General features: G+C 37.8%; 1 protein-coding gene across 1 annotated transcript in view; it reads right to left on the minus strand.

Moving 5' to 3' along the window:
* Nucleotides 1-21,386, minus strand: part of CNGB3 (cyclic nucleotide gated channel subunit beta 3) — a 175,129-nt gene that overhangs the window by 100,184 nt on the left and 53,559 nt on the right. Inside the window, exons 4-6 of the mRNA XM_036995840.2 lie at nucleotides 9,122-9,276; nucleotides 1,265-1,417; nucleotides 158-366 (exon numbers count right to left, since the gene is read on the minus strand). Coding sequence (XP_036851735.2) covers nucleotides 158-366; nucleotides 1,265-1,417; nucleotides 9,122-9,276 — 517 coding nt within the window. The remainder of the gene's footprint in view (nucleotides 1-157; nucleotides 367-1,264; nucleotides 1,418-9,121; nucleotides 9,277-21,386) is intronic.

Below are 21,386 nucleotides of genomic sequence, written 5' to 3' on the forward strand. Positions count from 1 at the left end.
CTGTTGTCATTATTATTATTATACCGGTGGTTTCCAGTGATTAAAGACCCTTACATGCAGAGATAGCCTGTTAGGTACTAAATAAGACAATGCTGTTACTTTTTGTATTCCAAACTTATTCATTTTGTCAGTTTTGCTTCTACCCAGCCCCACTTACTATTATGTCTCCTCCTTTTACAAACTGGACTCTGGGCTGGATTAATAGCATATCGCAAAGATAGATGATATCACATACGATGTCTGTAATAAGCCAGTAGCATGTGTTGTCAGGTGTTTGATACGGAAAGACAAGGCGCAGTGGTATAAGCCAGCAGTTCCAGTTATAGGCAATGGTGACAAGCAAAAGCCACAGGAGATAGAGTCGATCTAGAAAAAACAGCAACTGGAGTTATCCAAATGGCATGTAACAAGCATTAAAATAATTCTCTTGCTTAGTTTAGTAAAGTTGGCTCACTGTCCTCTAGAGATAAGTGATTTGCTATAACAGGTTCTCTTAAACATTTAGTACATTTCTGCCTCTAAAGCAGGAGGAACTGGGCTTTACAAGACATGTTAAGTAATCTAAACAGCTCTTCCGACTTTGTAAAGTGTCCTTCCAGCCTTGTAGAGAAGCGGCCACTCTGAGTCTGTCCCCCAAGGGAACTGCACTAGGAGTTAGGAAAGGGAAAACCCACGAGAACTCAGAGGTACCCTGTCCAGGACAACCACAGCTTTGGGCCTTTTGCTTATCAGTAGTCAAGCTGCAGGATCACCCAGAGCACATAGATGCAAGGCCACATCTTGCCTGAAGAGGTATTGCTGAGGTGGGGCTGGGGACAGAAAATCAGCTCATTAAGGCAGTCCATGTCCTTTCCTCTGCCCAAGGATGGCCATAGTAGGAGATTTGTTAAATTAGAATAATTAACAATATAAAGCCATGGAGGAAGATAGATACTTTATAATGCCTTTTTTTTTTTTTTTTTGGTGGGTACAGGTGTCAGTGTACATATTGCTGAAGGCTTTGGGGCTTTCTTTTCAAAGACAATTAGGGGCAAGGCAGACCCTGGACTACCTTCTAAAAACAGGCAGGAATATTTTATCTCTTGTCTTCACCAGAAAAGGGAAAATGATCCACTGCATATTTATTATAGCTTAACATAGTTTAAATTCTGCTGTTCAGATAGATTGAGGATTTGGGCTAGGGAGGAGGGAAGCCACGTGTGGCTTTGGGTTATAGGGGTTCTTGGTAGTAGTCCTCCCCCATCATCCCACCACTTGGTGGTACCTGTGTGTGAATCTATGCTTCTTGGAAGTCTCATTCGCTTTAGATATGCTGTCAGGGGCATCTTCTGGAGTTTACAACACAACATGTGATAGTAATGTTCTTCTTTCTGCTTAGCATTGCTTTCTTGTATTGATGGTATGGCTGTGGGCTTTGCTTTATAGAGAAAAAAATAAAAACACTTTTTAATAAGTTATTTGAATGAGCAAAAAGCTTGGATTTCTTAAAGTAAGAACATTTCAGAATTTTCCCCTCTCAATACAGGCAGATTTAGGCATTTTATGATTTTTAAAAGAGTGACATTTATGGAAATTTCCAGGTAATGAAAACATTGAAATTTGGAAATGAACAGCAGGTTTAAAGCTCACTAATAAGTTAATCCAAAGGTATTACAAATAGGATGCTTCTTTTTAATTAAAAAATTTTTTAGTTTTGGTATCATTAATCTACAATTACATGAAGAACATTATGTTTACTAGGCTCCCCCCTTCACCAACTGACTCCCCCCATACCCCTTCACAGTCACTGTCCATCAGCATAGTAAGATGTTGTAAAATCGCTACTTGTCTTCTCTGTGTTGTAGAGCCCGCCCCGTAACCCCCCTCACATTATACATGCTAATCGTAATGCCCCCTTTCTTTTTCCCTGCCCTTATCCCTCCCTTCCCACCCATCCTCCCCAGTCCCTTTTCCTTTGGTAACTGTTAGTCCATTCTTAGGTTCTGTGATTCTGCTGCTGTTCTGTTCCTTCAGTGTTCCTATGTTCTTATAACACATATGACTGAAATCATTTGCTACTTATCTTTCTCCGCCTGGCTTGTTTCACTGAGCATAATACCCTCTAGCTCCATCCATGTTGTTGCAAATGGTAGGATTTGTTTTCTTCTTATGGCTCAGTAATATTCCATTGTGTATATGTACCTCATCTTCTTTATCCATATATCTACTGATGGACATTTAGGTTGCTTCCATATCTTGGCTATTGTAAATAGTACAGCGATAAACATAGGGGTGCATCTGTCTTTTTCAAACTGGAGTACTGCATTCTTAGGGTAAATTCCTAGGAGTGGAATTCCTGGGTCAAATGGTATTTCTATTTTGAGCATTCTGAGGAACCTCCATACTGCTTTCCACAATGGTTGAACTAATTTACATTCCCACCAGCAGTGTAGGAGGGTTCCCCTTTCTCCACAGCCTCGCCAACATTTGTTGTTGTTTGTCTTTTCGATGATGGCGATCCTTACTGGTGTGAGGTGATATCTCATTGTGGTTTTAATTTGCATTTCTCCGATGACAAGTGATGTGGAGCATCTTTTCATGTGTCTGTTGGCCATCTGGATTTCTTCTTTATAGAACTGTCTATTCAGCTCCTCTGCCCATTTTTTAATTGGATTAGTTGCTTTTTGTTTGTTGAGGTGTGTGAGCTCTTTATATATTTTGGATGTCAATCCTTTATCGGATCTGTCATTTATGAATATATTCTCCCATACTGGAGGATACCTTTTTGTTCTATTGATGGTGTCCTTTGCTGTACAGATGCTTTTTAGCTTGATATAGTCCCACTTGTTCATTTTTGCTTTTGTTTCCCTTGCCCAGGGAGATATGTTCATGAAGTCACTCATGTTTATGTCAATGAGATTTTTGATTATGTTTTTTTCTAACAGTTTTATGGTTTCATGACTTACATTCAGGTCTTTGATCCATTTTGGGTTTACTTTTGTGTACGGGGTTATCCAGTTTCATTCTTTTAAATGTAGCTGTCCAGTTTTACCAGCACCATCTGTTGAAGAGACTGTCATTTCCCCATTGTATGTCCATGGCCCCTTTATTATATATTAATTGACCATATATGTTTGGTTTAATGTCTGGGGTCTCTAATATGTTCCGCTGGTCTGTGGCTCTGTTCTTGTGCCAGTACCAAATTGTCCTGATTACTGTGGATTTGTAGTAGAGCTTGAGGTTGGGGAGTAATATATCCCCCACTTTATTCTTCCTTCTCAGGATTGCTTTGGCTATTCAGGGTCTTAGGTGGTTCCATATGAATATTTGAACTATTTGTTCCAGTTCATTGAAGAATGCTGTTGGTAATTTGATAGGGATTGCATCAAATCTGTATATTGCTTTGGGTAGGATGGCCATTTTGACAATATTAATTCTTCCTAGCCAGGAGCATGGGATGAGTTTCCATTTGTTAGTGTTCTCTTTAATTTCTCTTAAGAGTGTCTTGTAGTTTTCAGGGTATAGGTCTTTTACTTCCTTGGTTAGGTTTATTCCTAGGTATTTTATTGCTTTTGATGCTATTGTGAATGGAATTGTCTTCCTGATTTCTCTTTCTATTAGTTTATTGTTAGTGTATAGGAAAGCCACAGATTTCTGTGTGTTAATTTTGTCTCCTACAACTTTGCTGTATTCCAATATCAGTTCTAGTAGTTCTGGAGTGGAGTCTTTAGGGTTTTTTATGTACAATATCATGTCATCTGCAAATAGTCACAGTTTAACTTCTTTACCAATCTGGATTCCTTCTATTTCTTTGTTTTGTCCTATTGCCATGGCTAGGACCTCCAGTACTATGTAAAGTGACAGTGGGGAGAGTGGGCATCCCTGTCTTCTTATCGATCTTAGAGGAAAAGCTTTCAGCTTCCCACTGTTAAGTATGATGTTGGCTGTGGGTTTATCATATATGGCCTTTCTTATGTTGAGGTACTTGCCCTCTATCCCCATTTTGCTGAGGGTTTTTATCATGAATGGATGTTGAATTTTGTCGAATGCTTTTTCAGCATCTATGGAGATAATCATGTGGTTTTTGTCTTTCTGATGTTGATGGATTTTCGAATGTTGTACCATCCTTGCATCCCTGGTATGAATCCCACTTGGTCATGGTGTACGATCCTTTTGATATATTTTTGAATTCAGTTTGCTAATGTTTTATTGAGTATTTTTGCATCTACGTTCATCAGGGATATTGGTCTGTAGTTTTCTTTTTTGGTGGGGTCTTTGCCTGGTTTTGGTATTAGAGTGATGTTGCCTTCATAGAATGAGTTTGGGAGTATTTCCTCCACTTCTATTTTTTGGAAAACTTTACGGAGAATGGGTATTATGTCTTCCCTGTATGTCTGATAAAATTCTGTGGTAAATCCATTGGGCCCTGGGGATTTTGTTCTTTGGTAGTTTTTTGATTACCGCTTCAGTTTCGTTGCAGGTAATTGGTCTGTTTAGATTTTCTGTTTCTTTCTGGGTCAGTCTTGGAAGGTTGTATTTTTCTAGGAAGTTGTCCATTTCTCCTATCCTTTCCAGCTTGTTGGCATATAGGTTTTCATAGTATGCTCTAATAATTCTTTGTATTTCTGTGGGGTCCATCGTGATTTTTCCTTTCTCATTTCTGATTCTGTTGATTTGTGTTGACTCTCTTTTCCTCTTAATAAATCTGGCTAGAGGCTTATCTATTTTGTTTATTTTCTCGAAGAACTGGCTCTTGGTTTCATTGATTTTTTTCTATTGTTTTGTTATTCTCAATTTTATTTATTTCTTCTCTGGTCTTTATTATGTCCCTCCATCTGCTGACCTTAGGCCTCATTTGTTCTTCTTTTTCCAATTTTGATAATTGTGACATAAGACTATTCATTTGGGTTTGTTCTTCCTTCTTTAAATATACCTGGATTGCTATATACTTTCCTCTTAAGATTGCTTTTGCTGCGTCCCACAGAAGTTGGGGTTTTGTGTTGTTGCTGTCATTTGTTTCCATATATTACTGGATCTCCATTTTAATTTGGGCATTGATCCATTGATTATTTAGGAGCATATTGTTAAGCCCCCATGTGTTTGTGAGCCTTTTTGCTTTCTTTGTACAATTTATTTCTAGTTTTATACCTTTGTGGTCTGAAAAGTTGGTTGGTAGGATTTCAATCTTTTGGAATTTACTGAGGCTCTTTTTGTGGCCTAGTACGTGGTGTATTCTGGAGAATGTTCCATGTGCACTTGAGAAGAATGTGTGTCCTATTGCTTTTGGGTGTAGGTTTCTATAGATGTCTCTTAGGTCCATCTGTTCCAGTGTGTTGTTCAGTGCCTCTGTGTCCTTACTTATTTTCCATCTGGTGGATCTATCCTTTGCGGTGAGTGGTGTCTTAAAAGTCTCCCAAAATGAATGCACTGCATTCTGTTTCCTCCTTTAATTCTGTTAGTGTTTGTTTTACATATATTGGTGATCCTGTATTGGGTGCATATATGTTTATAATGGTTATATCCTCTTGTTGGACTGAGCCCTTTATCATTATGTAATGTCCTTCTTTATCTCTTGTTACTTTCTTTATTTTGAAGTCTATTTCGTCTGTTACTAGTATTGTAACACCTGCTTTTCTCTCCCTGTTATTTGCATGAAATATCTTTCTCCAACCCTTGACTTTTAATCTGTGCATGTCTTTCGGTTTGAGGTGAGTCTCTTGTAAGCAGCATATAGATGGGTCTTGCTTTTTTATCCATTCTGTTACTCTGGGTCATTTGTTGCATTCCATTCATTTACATTTAGTGTGATTATTGAAAGATATGTACTTATTGCCATTGCAGGCTTTAGATTCATGGTTACCAAAGGTTCAAGGTTCATTTCTTTACTACGTTACTGTCTGACTTAACCCGCTTATGGAGCTATTATAAACACAATCTGATGATTATTTCTCTCCCTTCTTATTCCTCATCCTTCATTCTTCATATGTTGGGTGTTTTGTTCTGTGCTCCCATCTAGAGCAGTCCCTCTAAGATACCCTGTAGAGGTGGGTTGTGGGAGGCAAATTCCCTCAAATTTTGCTTGTCTGGAAATTGTTTAATCCCTCCTTCATATTTAAATGATAATCGTGCTGGATACAGTATCTTGGTTTAAGGCCCTTCTGTTTCATTGTATTATATATCATGCCATTCTCTTCTGGCCTGTAAGGTTTCTGTTGAGAAGTCTGATGATAGTCTGATGGGTTTTCCTTTGTAGGTGACCTTTTTTCTCTCTCTGGCTGCCTTTAATACTCTGCCCTTGTCCTTGATCTTTGCCATTTTAATTATTATGTGTCTTGGTGTTGTCCTCTTTGGGTCCCTTCTCTCAGGAGTTCTGTGTGCTTCCGTAGTCTGAGCACCTATTTCCTCCCCCAGTTTGGGGAAGTTCTCAGCAATTATTTCTTCAAAGACACTTTCTATCCCTTTTTCTCTCTCTTCTTCTGGTACCCCTATAATGTGGATATTGTTCCGTTTGGATTGGTCACACAGTTCTCTTAATATTGTTTCATTCCTGGAGATCCTTTTATCTCTCTCTGCGTCAGCTTCTATGCGTTCCTGTTCTCTGGTTTCTATTCCATCAGTGGCCTCTTACATCTTATCCATTCTGCTTATAAATCCTTCCAGAGATTGTTTCACTTCTGTAATATCCCTCCGGACATCATCCTTTAGCTCTTGTATATTTTTCTGCAGCTCTGTCAGCATGTTTATGATTTTTATTTTGAATTCTTTTTCAGGGAGACTGGTTAGTAGGTCTGTCTCTGCAGATCCTCTCTCAGGTGTTGTCTGAATTATCTTGGACTGGACTAAATGCCTTTTCATGGTGATAGCGGTGGTTGTAGGCAGGTTGTGGGTGTGTCAGCTGGGAGAAGAAAGTCCTTTCCTGCTTGCTGGATGCCTTGCCCTTCTCTGCTGCCTGTGTCAGTTACCTGCACTCCTGGAGCAGTGACTAGGTTAGTCCCCTAAGCTGCTGTGGGTGGGGTCTCTGTCAGAGCAGCACGGAGCCCTGTGGGGAGGGGCAGGCATGCCAGGTGCACTCCTCCGTAATACTGGTGCTCCTGCCAGGCAGCTGTGTGCCAGCAGCAGCCTTTGGGTCTGGCCCGGGTGGCTGTGCATTGGGCTGGGATTCTGGTCGGCTGCTGGGAGCACGGCTGCTCCCACTGGAACCGCTGCAGGTGCACTCAGGCCTCTCCTGTGGGGACCTTTCCTGGGCTACTATGGCGCCACTGCCGCTGGCACTTGCAGGCTGCATCTGGGCTGTTTGGTCGCCGCTGCAGTGGGCTCACACCAGCCACTTCTCTGGCACTGCTGGAGCATGTGATCCACTCCTGTTCCCCTGACACCACTGCCCCCGGCGCGCGCTGCCACTCTCCCACTACTGGGCCGGTGTGTCAGGGTCCACGCCAGTTGGAGAAACTACTGGCAGGCTGATTAATGCCATGAGGGGCTTCAGAGCTGCACTGCCCCCCCAAGTTTAGGACACCTAAATTTCCCCGGATTCCGAACTGCTGGCTAAGTGTGCCGGGACGACTTGGTCCAGCTGTGGAGTCCCTGTCTCTTTAGGACTTGCAGAAAGCATTTGCTTTTCTTTTGTCTCAGGGGCACCGGTTGTGGAGACCTGCCCATGGGTTTTGCTTTTCTGTTTTTCTAATATCCAGTACCCTGTGTCCCTTGTGTCTATGCTCTGGGTGCAGATTTCTAGAGCTGGTTGTTTAGCAGTCCTGGGCTTTCACTCCCTCCCCATTTTGACTCCTTTCTTCCCACCAGGTTCTGGGGTGGGGGAGCATTCAGGTCCTGCCTGGCCGTGGCTTTTGTCTTACCCCCTTCGTGTGATGTTGAGTTCTCTCAGATGTAGATGTATCCTAGCTATTGTACTGCATCCATTGGTGTCTCTTTTAGGAATAGTTGTATTTATTGTATTTTCATAAATATATATGTTTTGGGGAGGATATTTCCACTGAACTACTCATGCCACCATCTTTCCATGATTCTCCACAAATAGGATGTTTAAAGTACAAGTTTGATTCTCAGATATTTTGGAGAATAAAAAATGTCACTGCTTTGGATTTACATTGAAAAGAAACATTAGAAATATGCACCATCTCACAGGTTTTAGTTTTGTGCTTCTTTACTCTCATAGATAGCCATTAGGTTATGGATAAATCAAGCTCAAAATATTTTTTAACATACTTTATCAAATTATAATGGCCGATTTGTTTCAGCCTGCTCTCTTTAAAGTGAAATATTTCACAATACACAGTTTATTATGAAAATCCAATGTTCCTCATACAAAATAATAGGAAAACCTCAATTCTATCCCATGAAATTAACAATTTGATTTTTATTGAACTTAACAACCAAACTTTCTTCTGTCTTTTGTCTATGCATAAATAAATATTTTACAAAGGTGTAATCATAGCAATATCATTATGCTCTACTTTATTGTTCTTATTAATTTTTCATAAACACATTTCTGTAATTATTAGTGAGGTTGATAATTGCTTTTCCCCTTATATAATCAGCTTATTGATATCCTTTGCCCTTTTGTGTATTCAGGTAGTGTTCTTGTATTTTATAGTAAATGCTCTGTATATTATGGGTATTCCTAATTAATATTTACAACAAAACTTGCTATGGCAGACATTGTTGATCTGTGCATATATTACAAATCTGGAGATTATTTGCAGAAGGTTCCCTGTGTCTCTCTGCCTGAGAGTTTTCTCCCAGTTGGCTTGCCTAAAGTGCTGGAGAGTTAGCAACCTGCCCCAGTAGCTACCCTTATCCACAAAGAATAGGAGTTGGTGGATTGATACCTCAGCTTCTCCCTCTCTCAGGATAATTCTTAAGGATGATCCCCAGAGTTTTTCAGCTGGATCAAGCTGTGGTGGGCTAGATCAGTAGCCTTATTAATGTACCTTTATTGTCTTAACTCCTGTCTCTGTCTCTTTTGTCTGCTCTCACCTTCCTGGGTCATCTTAAATATAAACTACTTGTACCTAAATCATTGTCTCAGGATCCACTTTTGGAGGAACCCAAAATAAGACAATTGCAAAAATACACATACCTCATAACTTCCTTCTTCCCAGTAGTTTGAGGTAACAATGCTTACCAGTTTGAGGGCTGGCTTCAGGTGAGGATATATCTCCTTCTAGCAACTTCTTCTTGTAGAAGGCAGTTCTTAGGCGCATTCTTCTCACCAGGTTGTGTAGCTGGGCATCAGCATATTCGTTTATAACAGGGGCTCCCAGTGTTTTGCTTTTTGGACTAAATGAGGAAAAAATTTCAATAGAGATGGACTCATGGGAAGATATATACTGGGAAGCAGTTAGGTCTTTTCACCTTTTACACGCAAGTAATTAACTGCTTCTTTGCAATTCAGTAAACAATTCAAGCATTAAGTTTTATGGAAATAGTGTTGGTGCAGTACAGATTTGCCACTGAAAAATTAGAATCCACAAATAACAAATGGACATTCTTGACTATATTGGCTTTTGATGATTGTGATTTTATCATTAAATTGTATCATTAGAAGAAAAAGAGCTTTGAATGTCAGAATGTGCATAATTCTAAGATGGCCCCTTCATGTATTTGTCTTGCATGTTACTAGGACAAGCATTATGGTAGATTTTGGTCTCACAAGTAGTTAGATGGCTCAGTTGAGTTTACGATAAAGAGATTATACAAGTGGGCCTGATATAATCAAATGAACCCCTTAAATGTAGGGGGTTTCTCCAGATCGTGACAAAACAGAAAGGCAGAAGTTTGAAGCATAAGGGGGATTTTAAGGATAAGCATAAAGTTCTCCTTTTTTGGCTTTGAAGAAGAAAATGGGGCTTCCAAATGAGAATTGCATGAGGCCTCTAGGAACTGAGAGTGATCTTCAATTAGCTGAGGAAACAAAAGAAACAAGGACATCATTCCTACAACCACAAAAAATTGAATTCTGCCAATAATTAAAATGAACTTGGAAGCAGGTTCTTCTCCATGTCTCTAGGTAAGAGCCCAGCCACATCTGGCTGACACCTTGATTTCAGATAACTTAGCCAAGCCCACCCAGACTTCTGATCTATCGAAATGTGCACTATTAAATAGGTGTTGTTTTACATCATTAAGCTTGTGATAATTGGTTATGCAGCAATAGAAAACTAATTTATTTAGTGTGCTTGAGCAAATGTCCCTTCTAAGTAAACTTATAGACTAGTAAGGTTATAAACTAGTATACTTTATAAAGCTCTGAATTTCCTCACAGATTTCCCTTAGAGCTCTAACACTCTCTACCTTCCTTCTGAGGTCTGACACTGGGTCTACTTATGTCAACACAGATTCTGTCCATTCTCACCTCTTCACATCCGTATTTGCCTTTTCTGCCTCACTTCCAAACCAGAACCCATGGGGTTTACACTGGAACTGGATAACCTTCAAATTCCATTTAAAACATGAGTCCCTCTACTAATTCCATTCTCTATAGGTCCACAAATATATCATATCTATATAATCTATTATTTATAAATTACCAGATCATTGGTGTTTTTCTCTATTCTCTTATTATCAGAGTATAATTTATACCTTTTCAAGTATCAAAAATTCTGCCTCAGCATAAAGATTCTTCAAACATGTCACACTCATACCTTTATAGGTTCAACAGAATGGTGAAGACAGACACAGTGGAAAAATCTGATACATATCAAACAATACAAAATAGGGGGACCTTAGGTCTACAAAACTGGAAACCCCCTTTGTTTTCCCTAAGTGTTGTTGTATATATCATTTCACTGATTGCTTCTTAAAACTTAGTATGCCTAGAAGTTTATTCATACATCAAGTAGTCACTGAGTTTCAACTTTATGTACTGGAAATATAAAAATGAGTTAGAGGCTAGCCCTATAGATGCTCATAGTTTAATGGGGAGGCAAGGATATAAGTAACTAGCTAATAATAAATAACAAAGATATGTACAAAGTGCTATGCTCACACCAAACTTGGCCTGAGGAATCAAGGAGAGGCTTCACAGAGAAAGCATCTTAGGTCTTAAATGATTAGCTCTTTGACAGAGAAACAAAAAAGGGCCTTCTAAGCCTTGAGAACAATATGTTAAAGATGTGGAAAAACACAGTATATTCAGCAAGTGTTTTGGTGTGACTGGAACAGAGTGTGTACATGGAGGGGGGGCATGGGGTGGCAGGTGGTTAGGTCTGGAAAGGTGAGTGGGGCCAGATTATGCTGGTTCCTATATGACCTGCTTAGGAGTTTGGACATTAACCTGTAGGCTAATGGGAGCCAATGCAGAGTATTAAGCAAGTGAGGGGTATGAATAGATAGAAATTTTGGAGAAGCAGCAATGGTGGGAGAGCTGAAGTGGAGCAGTGTGGATACATGGAGGCAAGGATAGAATAGGTGAGGTTAGAGGTGGTGAGGGAGAAAGAGTGGGCCTAAAGAAATATCTTAAAGGCAGAAATCAAAGGATTTGAACTTTCTGGATCTTTTGGATAAATCTAAATAGGAACCAAGAATAACTCTTAAGTCTCTATTACAAGAGACCATATTCATGAAGATGACGTTAATATACATAGGAATTCAGAAAGATGTTTGTACGTAGTGGCTGGATAGGAAAAGTTATATTTTGGGGTGTATATGTTCAATTCAAGGTGTTTGTAGGACCTTATATGATAAGACATTGCTTGATACCCAGGAATATTTGAATTGTATTCAGAAATACAGCTCTAGTGACCATTGGTCATCAGTGTATATGGGATGTTTGAAGCAATATGTGTAGATGACATCATTATAGACTGAAGTTCTCAAGGTCAGAAACTGCTTTTTTAATATCCCACAAGACCTAGGACAAAGTAGGTTTTTAATAAATGCTTATTGAGTAAATAAACCCACAACTTCTAACAGTTAGTTTGACTTTATTTGATGTGCCTCAATGCAATAAAAAAAATCTATAGAAAATAAAGTTGAGGGTTGGTGGATCATTAAGTGTAAAGTTAGGTATTCAAAATGTCAAAATGTCTAATTAAAGCTCTAAAACCTTAGAAGAATGTATTTCTTTTTCTGAATTATCTATAAGCCCTAATTGGCCATATAATTGCCACTTAATCATACCAGTTTGTGCAAACCTATCTCATGGTTTAAATGCTAAAAATTGCATTAGAAAGCATGCTAGCATTTCAAATACATAAGTATATTTCAGCTACTATATATTTTTCTTTTTGAATTAGCTGAGTATTATGTCAGTCTCTTTGATCTTCTTTTCTTTTTTTCCAACTTTTTTCTAGAGTAATTCTTCCCTGTTTTCTTTCTTACTTACATTTGAATGGTAGCTATGAATGTATTTTTCTTCAGGTAATTTTATGACTGAATGGAAAAAGGCAAATTCAGATGAAGAAACATATATTTTATGAGATAAACAAAAAATGGAATGGGGGTAGATGAGAGAACCCCTGGCTATGCCATGGGTAACTGTGTCTTATTTCAGCTATATTTGATATTTGTTGTTCATGTTACTAATTGTATATTTTTAAAAGAATTATTCCTCAAAATTCCTTGATGTAAGATTTGATAAACAGTAAATACACTTTACAAATTTTGCTAAATAACCAAAGAAGGAAAGTCTTATTGGCTAGTCATCTCTTTTGAGATAGATAAAGGTTTTAAACTTTGTTTAGGTACCTATGGAAGAATAAATAATTAGTTATTGTGAGAATGATATTTATTCCTGTTTTTTATTTTGATAGGGCTGCAGAGAAAACAAATTTTAAAAGTTGATGAAAAAGGATAGAATTATAGCAGTATTCCTCATTTCTTCAAATTCAATCAGAGACACAGGCTCTCTCTCTCTATATATACATACATACATACTATATATATATAGTATGTATATATTTGACAATTGTCACTTTGTTTGGGGTTGTTGATTTTTGCACTCTGGGGCAGTGTATCATAGTAAAGTTGGTTAGAAGTAGGCCTTTCTTTTGTAAAGTGGGAGAAAAGCCACTGTGAAAGGGGAGGTAGGAAAGAAAAACTTGTGGTCTGTAGATATACTCGGGAATATTAGTTTCAAGAAAGAGTGCATATGTAAGATGTGGATCTTGTAACTGATTCTTTTAAAATTATCTGTGTTTATTAGGACCCTTGAAAAGTTTTAATGTATGCCCAGGGGTACATGTACACCCAGGGATATGTTCTCTAGGTTAAGATTGTTGATATAGTAAATACAAAGGGATGACTAATTTTGATGTGGTAAATGGTGGCTTGTTGGTTAGGAATGAGTTCACAGAGAAGACGAATGACACTTTGACTAGTAATGTAAAGGGAAAATATTCAAGGCAAAGGGTAGAGCCCAAGAAAAGGTGTGTTAGTTGCTGCCCTGTGGAGTATAGTAAAAGCTCAAAGATTTTAAAATGGGATCCCTATAATTTGGCTTAAAAGATCAGTTGAGACCAATGGGGAACCATAGAAGAATTATAAGCAAAAAGAGACATTATTAGTTATGTTTTAAAATATAATTGAAAAAGAAGGTAGATAATTAGTTGTATGAAGAAGTATGACTTGAAGGGAGAAGGTTGAATTAAAATATGCAGGGAATTTCAGTTTTGTCAATGTACTACACTGACTAATGTTCTGCTAAAATTCATATCCACCTTGAACATAAGACTTTATTTGGAAATAGGGTCTTGACACATAACTACTTAATATGAAGTCGCAACTGGAGTTGGGTGGGCCCTTAGTTTAATGACTGGTGTCTTTTAAGAAGGTCAAGTGAATGCACAGGGGACACACAGGAAAATGCCATATGACAAGAGGCAGAGACTGGAGTGAAGCATTTGCAAGATCACCAAGACTTGCTGGCAACAAGCAGAAGCCAGGAGAGAGGTGCAGAACAGGTTCTCCCTCAAGCTTTCAACAGGACCAGTGATGCTGACACCTTGATTTCAGGTTTCTAGCCTCCCTGTGAGAGGGTAAATTTCTACTGTTTTAAGCCATTCAGTTATGGCAGCCTTAGGAAACTAATAAAGTTAGCAACACAGATACCTGCAATACCACCTGGGCAACTCAGATGGAGGCATGTTTTGAGACAAATATGCATATATTCAATTTAGTGTATGTCAAATTTGAGGTATGAACAAAGAATCAAGGTCCTTTTAAACATTCAGCACAGTAGGCATTTGGGAATTTGGGTCTGAAGTTGGTAGGGAAGACTGAACTGGAGATGCTGAACTAGGTATCAGCTATCTAGAGGAAATGGTGGGAATTATACAGTGGATCAGGTTACTGGTAAAAGCTTGCAAAGAACAAGGAAACACTGGGAGGACAAAACCCTGGAATTTGTTGATGTTTAAGGAGTAACATAAAGAAAAGGAACTGAGGAGTAGCAATTAGAGAGGTAGATCTGAGAGAGAAAAATGTCACAAAAATCAGAGAAGCTAAGAGTGAAAAAGGAGGTGGATGTCTCATGCTGCACACAGTGAGTAGGATGGGGATTGGAGTAGGACTTTAATTTTAGTAAGATTTCATTGATAGTCTTTAAGAAAATTGGTTAGGTAAATGTGTAATGTACAATGTCATCAAATTGTCATTTTCTCCCCATTGTCTTAACAAAATTCTTAACAAAACAGAATTTACAAAATTTTATGTATTTTATAAAAATGTACATAGAATCTGTCTTTGTTCTCTAAATAGTATTTTGGATTTTCACTCGTTATTTCCCAAACTCAAAGGTGGTATTTACTTCCTCTAATGAAATCTTGAGTAAACTTTGACTTCTGCAAACTTTGCTAGATTCCTTTTAATGCTTACCTAAGAATTAGAATTATTTTTCAGTGATTTAAAACTCATTTAAAAAGTCCTTAAAAACCTGCTATTTCTGTACTGTTGAATAATAAACAGGAATTAGACAGAGAATATTATAATTTAACTTGGGAAGTTTTTAGGGGAGAGGAAAGTTAGTCTTTTTTCTTTTGTTATCTTTTCACAATAATTAATAATAAATTTAGACAGCTGTCTTGAAAAGTTACATTTGAAGAAAAGAAACTTGCCTTGAATTAGTGAACATTTTTGTAGAAGCAAATATCTGAATGCACATACTTGAAATAGTACAACATTCTGATTTTACCAATGTACCTGGTCTCTACATAAAACCTATATATTTTAAGTAAATTGGGTCAGTATAGATATGACTGAACCATTTCATACCTTTTCACATTCACCTCTAAATGCTGTGAAGATTTAGAGTTATCACATATCACTAGTGCATATAGTGTTGTTTGTACACATTAGTTTGTATATGATAATGTATATTATGAAGCACAGTTTCCTAGCCTAAATTATTCTTGCTCTGTCTAGACAGCTACAATGCAGTAATGACTCCAAAGTTTATTTCTGACTCCTTTCAGCAGTCTACTCTCTAGATCTTCTCTTCTGTTAATCAGTAAGTGCTAGAGGTTGTATTCATGATGTTTTACTTTTATTATTAGTGAATCACATTCTAATGACCTATAAATTAGGTACTTAACTTTGTTAAAAGTTAAGAGCTATTTTAGGAATAAAGTAACAAAAGAATTATTAAAATATTGCCCCATACATTATAAATATCTATCCATAGACTCACATGTACACATACATGCATACATAACACACACACAAATACCTCAAGACATATAAGACTAGCAACCCTTCCTAAATCTTAACGTAATTGGAAAGAGGATGAATATGTGTATCAATATAAGTATAAAATAGTCATAATACTAATACATTTCATTTCAATGAACATCTTAAAATCCCTAATGATTTTAGGTATTTTTTTAGAGTAAAGTTAGCACCAACTTGTATTTATCATTTTTCCATATATGTATCTTCCTCAGCTTACAAAAAATTATTATGTAAAGTTATGTAAAGTTATCCCTGATAAACTCATGGTTAAGTTGAAAATATCATAAGTCAAAAATGCTTTTAAATACATCTAACATACTGAACAAAAATGCATTTAAATACACCTAGCCTACCGTAAAATGTGCTCAGAACACTTACGTTAGCCTGTAATTGGGCAAAACCATCTAACACAAAGTCTATTTCATAATAAAGTGTTGAATGTGTCCTGTAATTTATTGCATAAAGTTTACTCTACTGAAAGTGAAAACCAGATGGTTGTATGGGCACAGGGTGGTTGTCAGCGTATCAGTTATTTGCCCTCATGATCGTGGGGCTGACTGGGAGCTGTGCCCACTGCCACTGCCCATCATCATAAGAGCATCATACAGCATATCACTAAGCCAGAAAAGATTCAAATTCAAATTCAAAGTATGGTTTCTGCTCTTACACCATCATAAAGTCGAAAAATCTTAAGTGAAGTCATTGCATGTTGGAAACCATATGTAGTAGCAGTCTGAAAGAATCCAAGCATATATTCACAAATGTTCCTGAAAATTAGTGCCTTGGGGAAGTTCTGAAGTACATTTTTTTAATGTTATTTTTTTATTTTTTTATTTTGTTCTAATTAATCTACAATTACATGAAGAACATTATGTTTACTAGGCTCTCCCCTTCACCAAGTCCCCCCAACAAACCCCATTACAGTCACTGTCCATCAGCGTAGTAAGATGCTGTAGCATCACTATTTGTCTTCTCTGTGTTGTACAGCCCTCCCCATGTCCCCCCACATTATACATTTTTAATGCCTATTATTCACTTTGAAGATTCTTTGTTTAATATACTCTTTCATTTTACTTATGCCCTTACTTTTGTTCTTACTTATTAGCTGCTTCTGAGTAAACTGCTGTTTTCTTCATTTAAAAATGGATCTATTAGAATATTCTGTGGACTGAATTGTGTCCCCCCCCCAAATTGATATGTTGATGCTCTAAGCCCTGTATTTAGAAATAGGGCCTTTAGAAAGGTAATTAAAGTTAAATGGGGTCAGAAGGGTGACCCCCTTATCTGATAGGATTGGTGTCTTTATGAGAAGAGGAAGGGATGCCAGAGAGCTCTCACTTTTCATGCACTCACAGAGGAGAGGCTATGTGAGGACACAGTAAGAAGGCAGCCATCTATAAGCCAGGAAGAAAGATCTTACTAGAAACCAAACCTGAAAGTACTTTGATCTGGACTTCCAGCCTCAGAACTGTGAGAAAATAAATTTCTGCTATTTACTCCCAGTCTGTGGTACTTTCTTATGACAGTCCAAGTAGACTATTACAGAATGCATACATGTCTAGAAAAAGGGGAAAAAGCTATTTAAAGAAGCAGATGAGAAATTAGATCATGGTGCACGCATAAATCTCTAGAAGTGACAGAAAAGATGAGTTAAAAATCTACAGTGCTGGAAAACAGGAAACTTGAGAAGTTTCTTAAAGATGGAAAGCACATGGGTTCATATGTTAACTCATTTAATTCTTGCAAATTGTGATGTGTTTAGAAGAGTGGTGCTGTTGTTATTATTAAAGACAAAAATCACTCCCTAAAATACTCACAGTAGATGTTTGTTGCACAGTGAGAGGTGTTCTGGAAATCGGGTTCCCTGAAGAGGATGATGATATGTGGAACCACATTCAGAATAGTGAAGTAAGTTGCCTTCTTCCTCACCAAACCTGCAAGTGGATGGAAGCAGAAGCCACCACCTCCAGGATGTGGCAGTGAGACAGGATTTGGACTGGAAAAAAGGAGCGGTATCCCAGATGGATGGCAAAAATAAGAAGGAAAGAGAGACTATGCTCAGACAATGAGTCAGCCTTGTATTCCTCTTGGTGATGTTTCTTTTCCACAGTCAATGTAGAAAGACTATAGTAAATGGAACAAAATCTACAGCAATGACTTACCACAGGTTGAGGGGTGAGGTGAGGAGGTGGAGTGAGGTGGTTTCAGTGGGAAGAATCATCCCAGGCACAAGCAGTGAGTAGGAAAGTATTATCTATTAAAAAAAACTTATAATGACCAAAAGTTGTTCTGCTTTTTATCAACAGTATGTGCTGCTAATTCTGAAGACAATATTGATGATAAAATATTTCTACTTCCAAGGTAAACCACTTCTATTGTCCCCTCTTTGTACACTACTGATCTGAACAAGTTATGGGGAATTTCAAATACAAAGTTGGTCACACAAGCCAAGAATCTTTTTTTTTGATATCATTAATCTACAATTAACATGAAGAACATTATGTTTACTAGGCTCTCCCCTTCACCAAGTCCCCCCCAACAAACCCCATTACAGTCACTGTCCATCAGCATAGTAAGATGTTGTAGAATCACTACTTGTCTTCTCTGTGTTGCCCAGGACTCCCCTTTCCTCCATCCCCCACATTATACATGCTAATCATAATACCCCCTTTCTTCTTCCCTGCCCTTATCTCTCCCTCCCCTCCTTTCTCCCCAGTCCCTTTCCCTTTGGTAACTGTTAGTCCATTCTTGGGTTCTGTGATTCTGCTGCTGTTTGGTTCCTTCAGTTTTTCCTTTGTTCTTATACTCCACAGATGAGTGAAATCATTTGGTATTTGTCTTTCTCCACTTGGCTTATTTCACTAAGCATAATACCCGCTAGCTCCATCCATGTTGTTGCAAATGGTAGGGTTTGTTTTCTTCTTATGGCTGAATAATATTCCATTGTGTATATGTACCATATCTTCTTTATCCATTCATATACTGATGGACACTTAGGTTGCTTCCATTTCTTGGCTATTGTAAATAGTGCTGCGATAAACATAGGGGTGCATCTGTCTTTTTCAAAGTAGGCTGCTGCATTCTTAGGGTAAATTCCTAGAAGTGGAATTCCTGGGTCAAATGGTAGGTCTATTTTGAGCATTTTGAGGAACCTCCATACTGCTTTCCACAATGGTTGAACTAATTTACATACCCACCAGCAGTGTAGGAGGGTTCCCCTTTCTCCACAGCCTCGCCAACATTTGTTGTTTGTCTTTTGGATGGTGGTGATCCTTACTGGTGTGAGGTGATATCTCATTGTGGTTTTAATTTGCATTTCTCTGATAAGTAGCAACGTGGAGCATATTTTCATATGTCTGTTGGCCATCTGAATTTCTTCTTTGGAGAACTATCTGTTCAGCTCCTCTGCCCATTTTTTAATTGCATTATTTGCTTTTTGTTTGTTGAGGTGCATAGGCTCTTTATATATTTTGGATGTCAAGCCTGTATCGGATCTGTCATTTACGAATATATTCTCCCATACTGTAGGGTACCTTTTTGCTCTATTGATGGTGTCTTTGGTGTACAGAAGCTTTTCAGCTTGATGAGTCCCGCTAGTTCATTTTTGCTTTTGTTTTCCTAGCCCAGGGAGATATGTTCATGAAGTTGGTCATGTTTATGTCCAAGAGATTTTTGCCTATGTTTTTTTCTAAGAGTTTTATGGTTTAATGACTTACATTCAGGTCTTTGATCCATTTTGAATTTACTCTTGTGTATGGGGTTAGACAGTGTTCCAGTTTCTTTTTCTTACATGTAGCTGTCCAGTTTTGCCAGCACCATCTGTTGAAGAGACTGTCATTTCCCCACTGTATGTTCATGGCTCCTTAATCATATATTAATTGACCATATATGTTTGGGTTAATGTCTGGAGTCTCATCTGTTCCACTGGTCTGTGACTCTGTTCTTGTGCCAGAACCAAATGTCTTGATTACAATGGCTTTGTAGTAGAGCTAGAAGTTGGGGAGTAAGATCCACCCCACTTTATTTTTCCTTCTCAGGATTGCTTTGGCTATTTGGGGTCTTTGGTGTTTCCATATGAATTTTTGAACTATTTGTTCCAGTTCATTGAACAATGTTGTTGGTAATTTGATAGGGATTGCATCAAATCTGTATATTGCTTTAGGCAGGATGGCCGTTTTGATGATATTAATTCTTCTTAGCCAAGAGCATGGGATGAGTTTACATTTGTTAGTGTCCTCTTTAATTTCTCTTAAGAGTGTCTTATAGTTTTCAGAGTTTAGGTCTTTCACTTCTTTGGTTAGGTTTATTCCAAAGTATTTTGTTTTTTTTTGATGCAATTGTGAATGGAATTGTGTTCCTGATTTCTCTTTCTATTAGTTCATTGTTAGTGTATAGGAAAGCCACAGATTTCTGTGTATTAATTTTGTCTCCTGCAACTTTGCTGTTATTCCGATATCAGTTCTAGTAGTTTTGGAGTGGAGTCTTTAGGGTTTTTTATGTACAATATCATGTCATCTGCAAATAGTGACAGTTTAACTTCTTCTTTACCAATCTGGATTCCTTGTATTTCTTTGTTTAGTCTAATTGCCATGGCTAGGACCTCCAGTACTATGTAAAGTAACAGTGGGGAGAGTGGCATCCCTGTCTTGTTCCCGATCTCAGAGGAAAAGCTTTCAGCTTCTTGCTCTTCAGTATGAGGTTGGCTGTGGGTTTATCATATATGGCATTTATTATATTGAGGTACTTGCCCTCTATACCAATTTTGTTGAGAGTTTTTATAATGAATGGATGTTGAATTTTGTCAAATGCTCTTTCAGCATCTATGGAGATGATCATGTGGTTTTCGTCCTTCTTTTTGTTTATGTGGTGGATGCTGTTCATGGATTTTTTAATGTTGTTCCATCCTTGCATCCCTGGGATGAATCCCACTTGGTTGTGGTGTATGATCCTTTTGATATATTTTTGAATTCGATTTGCTAATATTTTATTGAGTATTTTTGCATCTACGTTCATCAGGGATGTTGGTCTGTAATTTCCTTTTTTGGTGGGGTCTTTGCCTGGTTTTGGTATTAGTGTGATGCTGGCTTCATAGAATGAGTTTGGGAGTATACCCTTCCCTTCTATTTTTTGGAAAACTTTAAGGAGAATGGGTGTTATGTCTCCTCTGTATGTCTGATAAAATTATGAGGTAAATCCATCGGGCCCCGGGGATTTTGTTCTTGGGTAGTTTTTTGATTACCGCTTCAATTTCTTTGCTCATAATTGGTTTATTTAACTTTTGTGTTTCATCCTTGGTCAGTCTGGGAAGGTTGTATTTTTCTAGGAAGTTGTCCATTTCTTCTAGGTTTTCCAGCTTCTTAGCATATAGGTTTTCATAGTATGCTCTAATAATTCTTTGTATTTCTGTGGAGTCTGTTGTGATTTTTCCTTTCTTGTTTCTTATTCTGTTGATGTGTGTTGATTCTCTTTTTCTCTTAATAAGTTTGGCTAGAGGCTTATCTATTTTCTTTATTTTCTCAAAGAACCAGCTCTTGGTTTCATTGATTTTTTTCTATTGTTTTATTCTTCTCAATTTTATTTATTTCTTCTCTGGTCTTTATTATGTCCCTCCATCTGCTGACTTTAGGCCTCATTTGCTCTTCTTTTTCCAGTTTCGATAATTGTGATGTTAGACTATTCATTTCGGATTGTTCTTCCTTCTTTAAGTATGCCTAGATTGCTAT

This window comes from Manis javanica, chromosome 2, assembly GCF_040802235.1.
Source record: "Manis javanica isolate MJ-LG chromosome 2, MJ_LKY, whole genome shotgun sequence".
Lineage (NCBI taxonomy): Eukaryota > Metazoa > Chordata > Mammalia > Pholidota > Manidae > Manis > Manis javanica.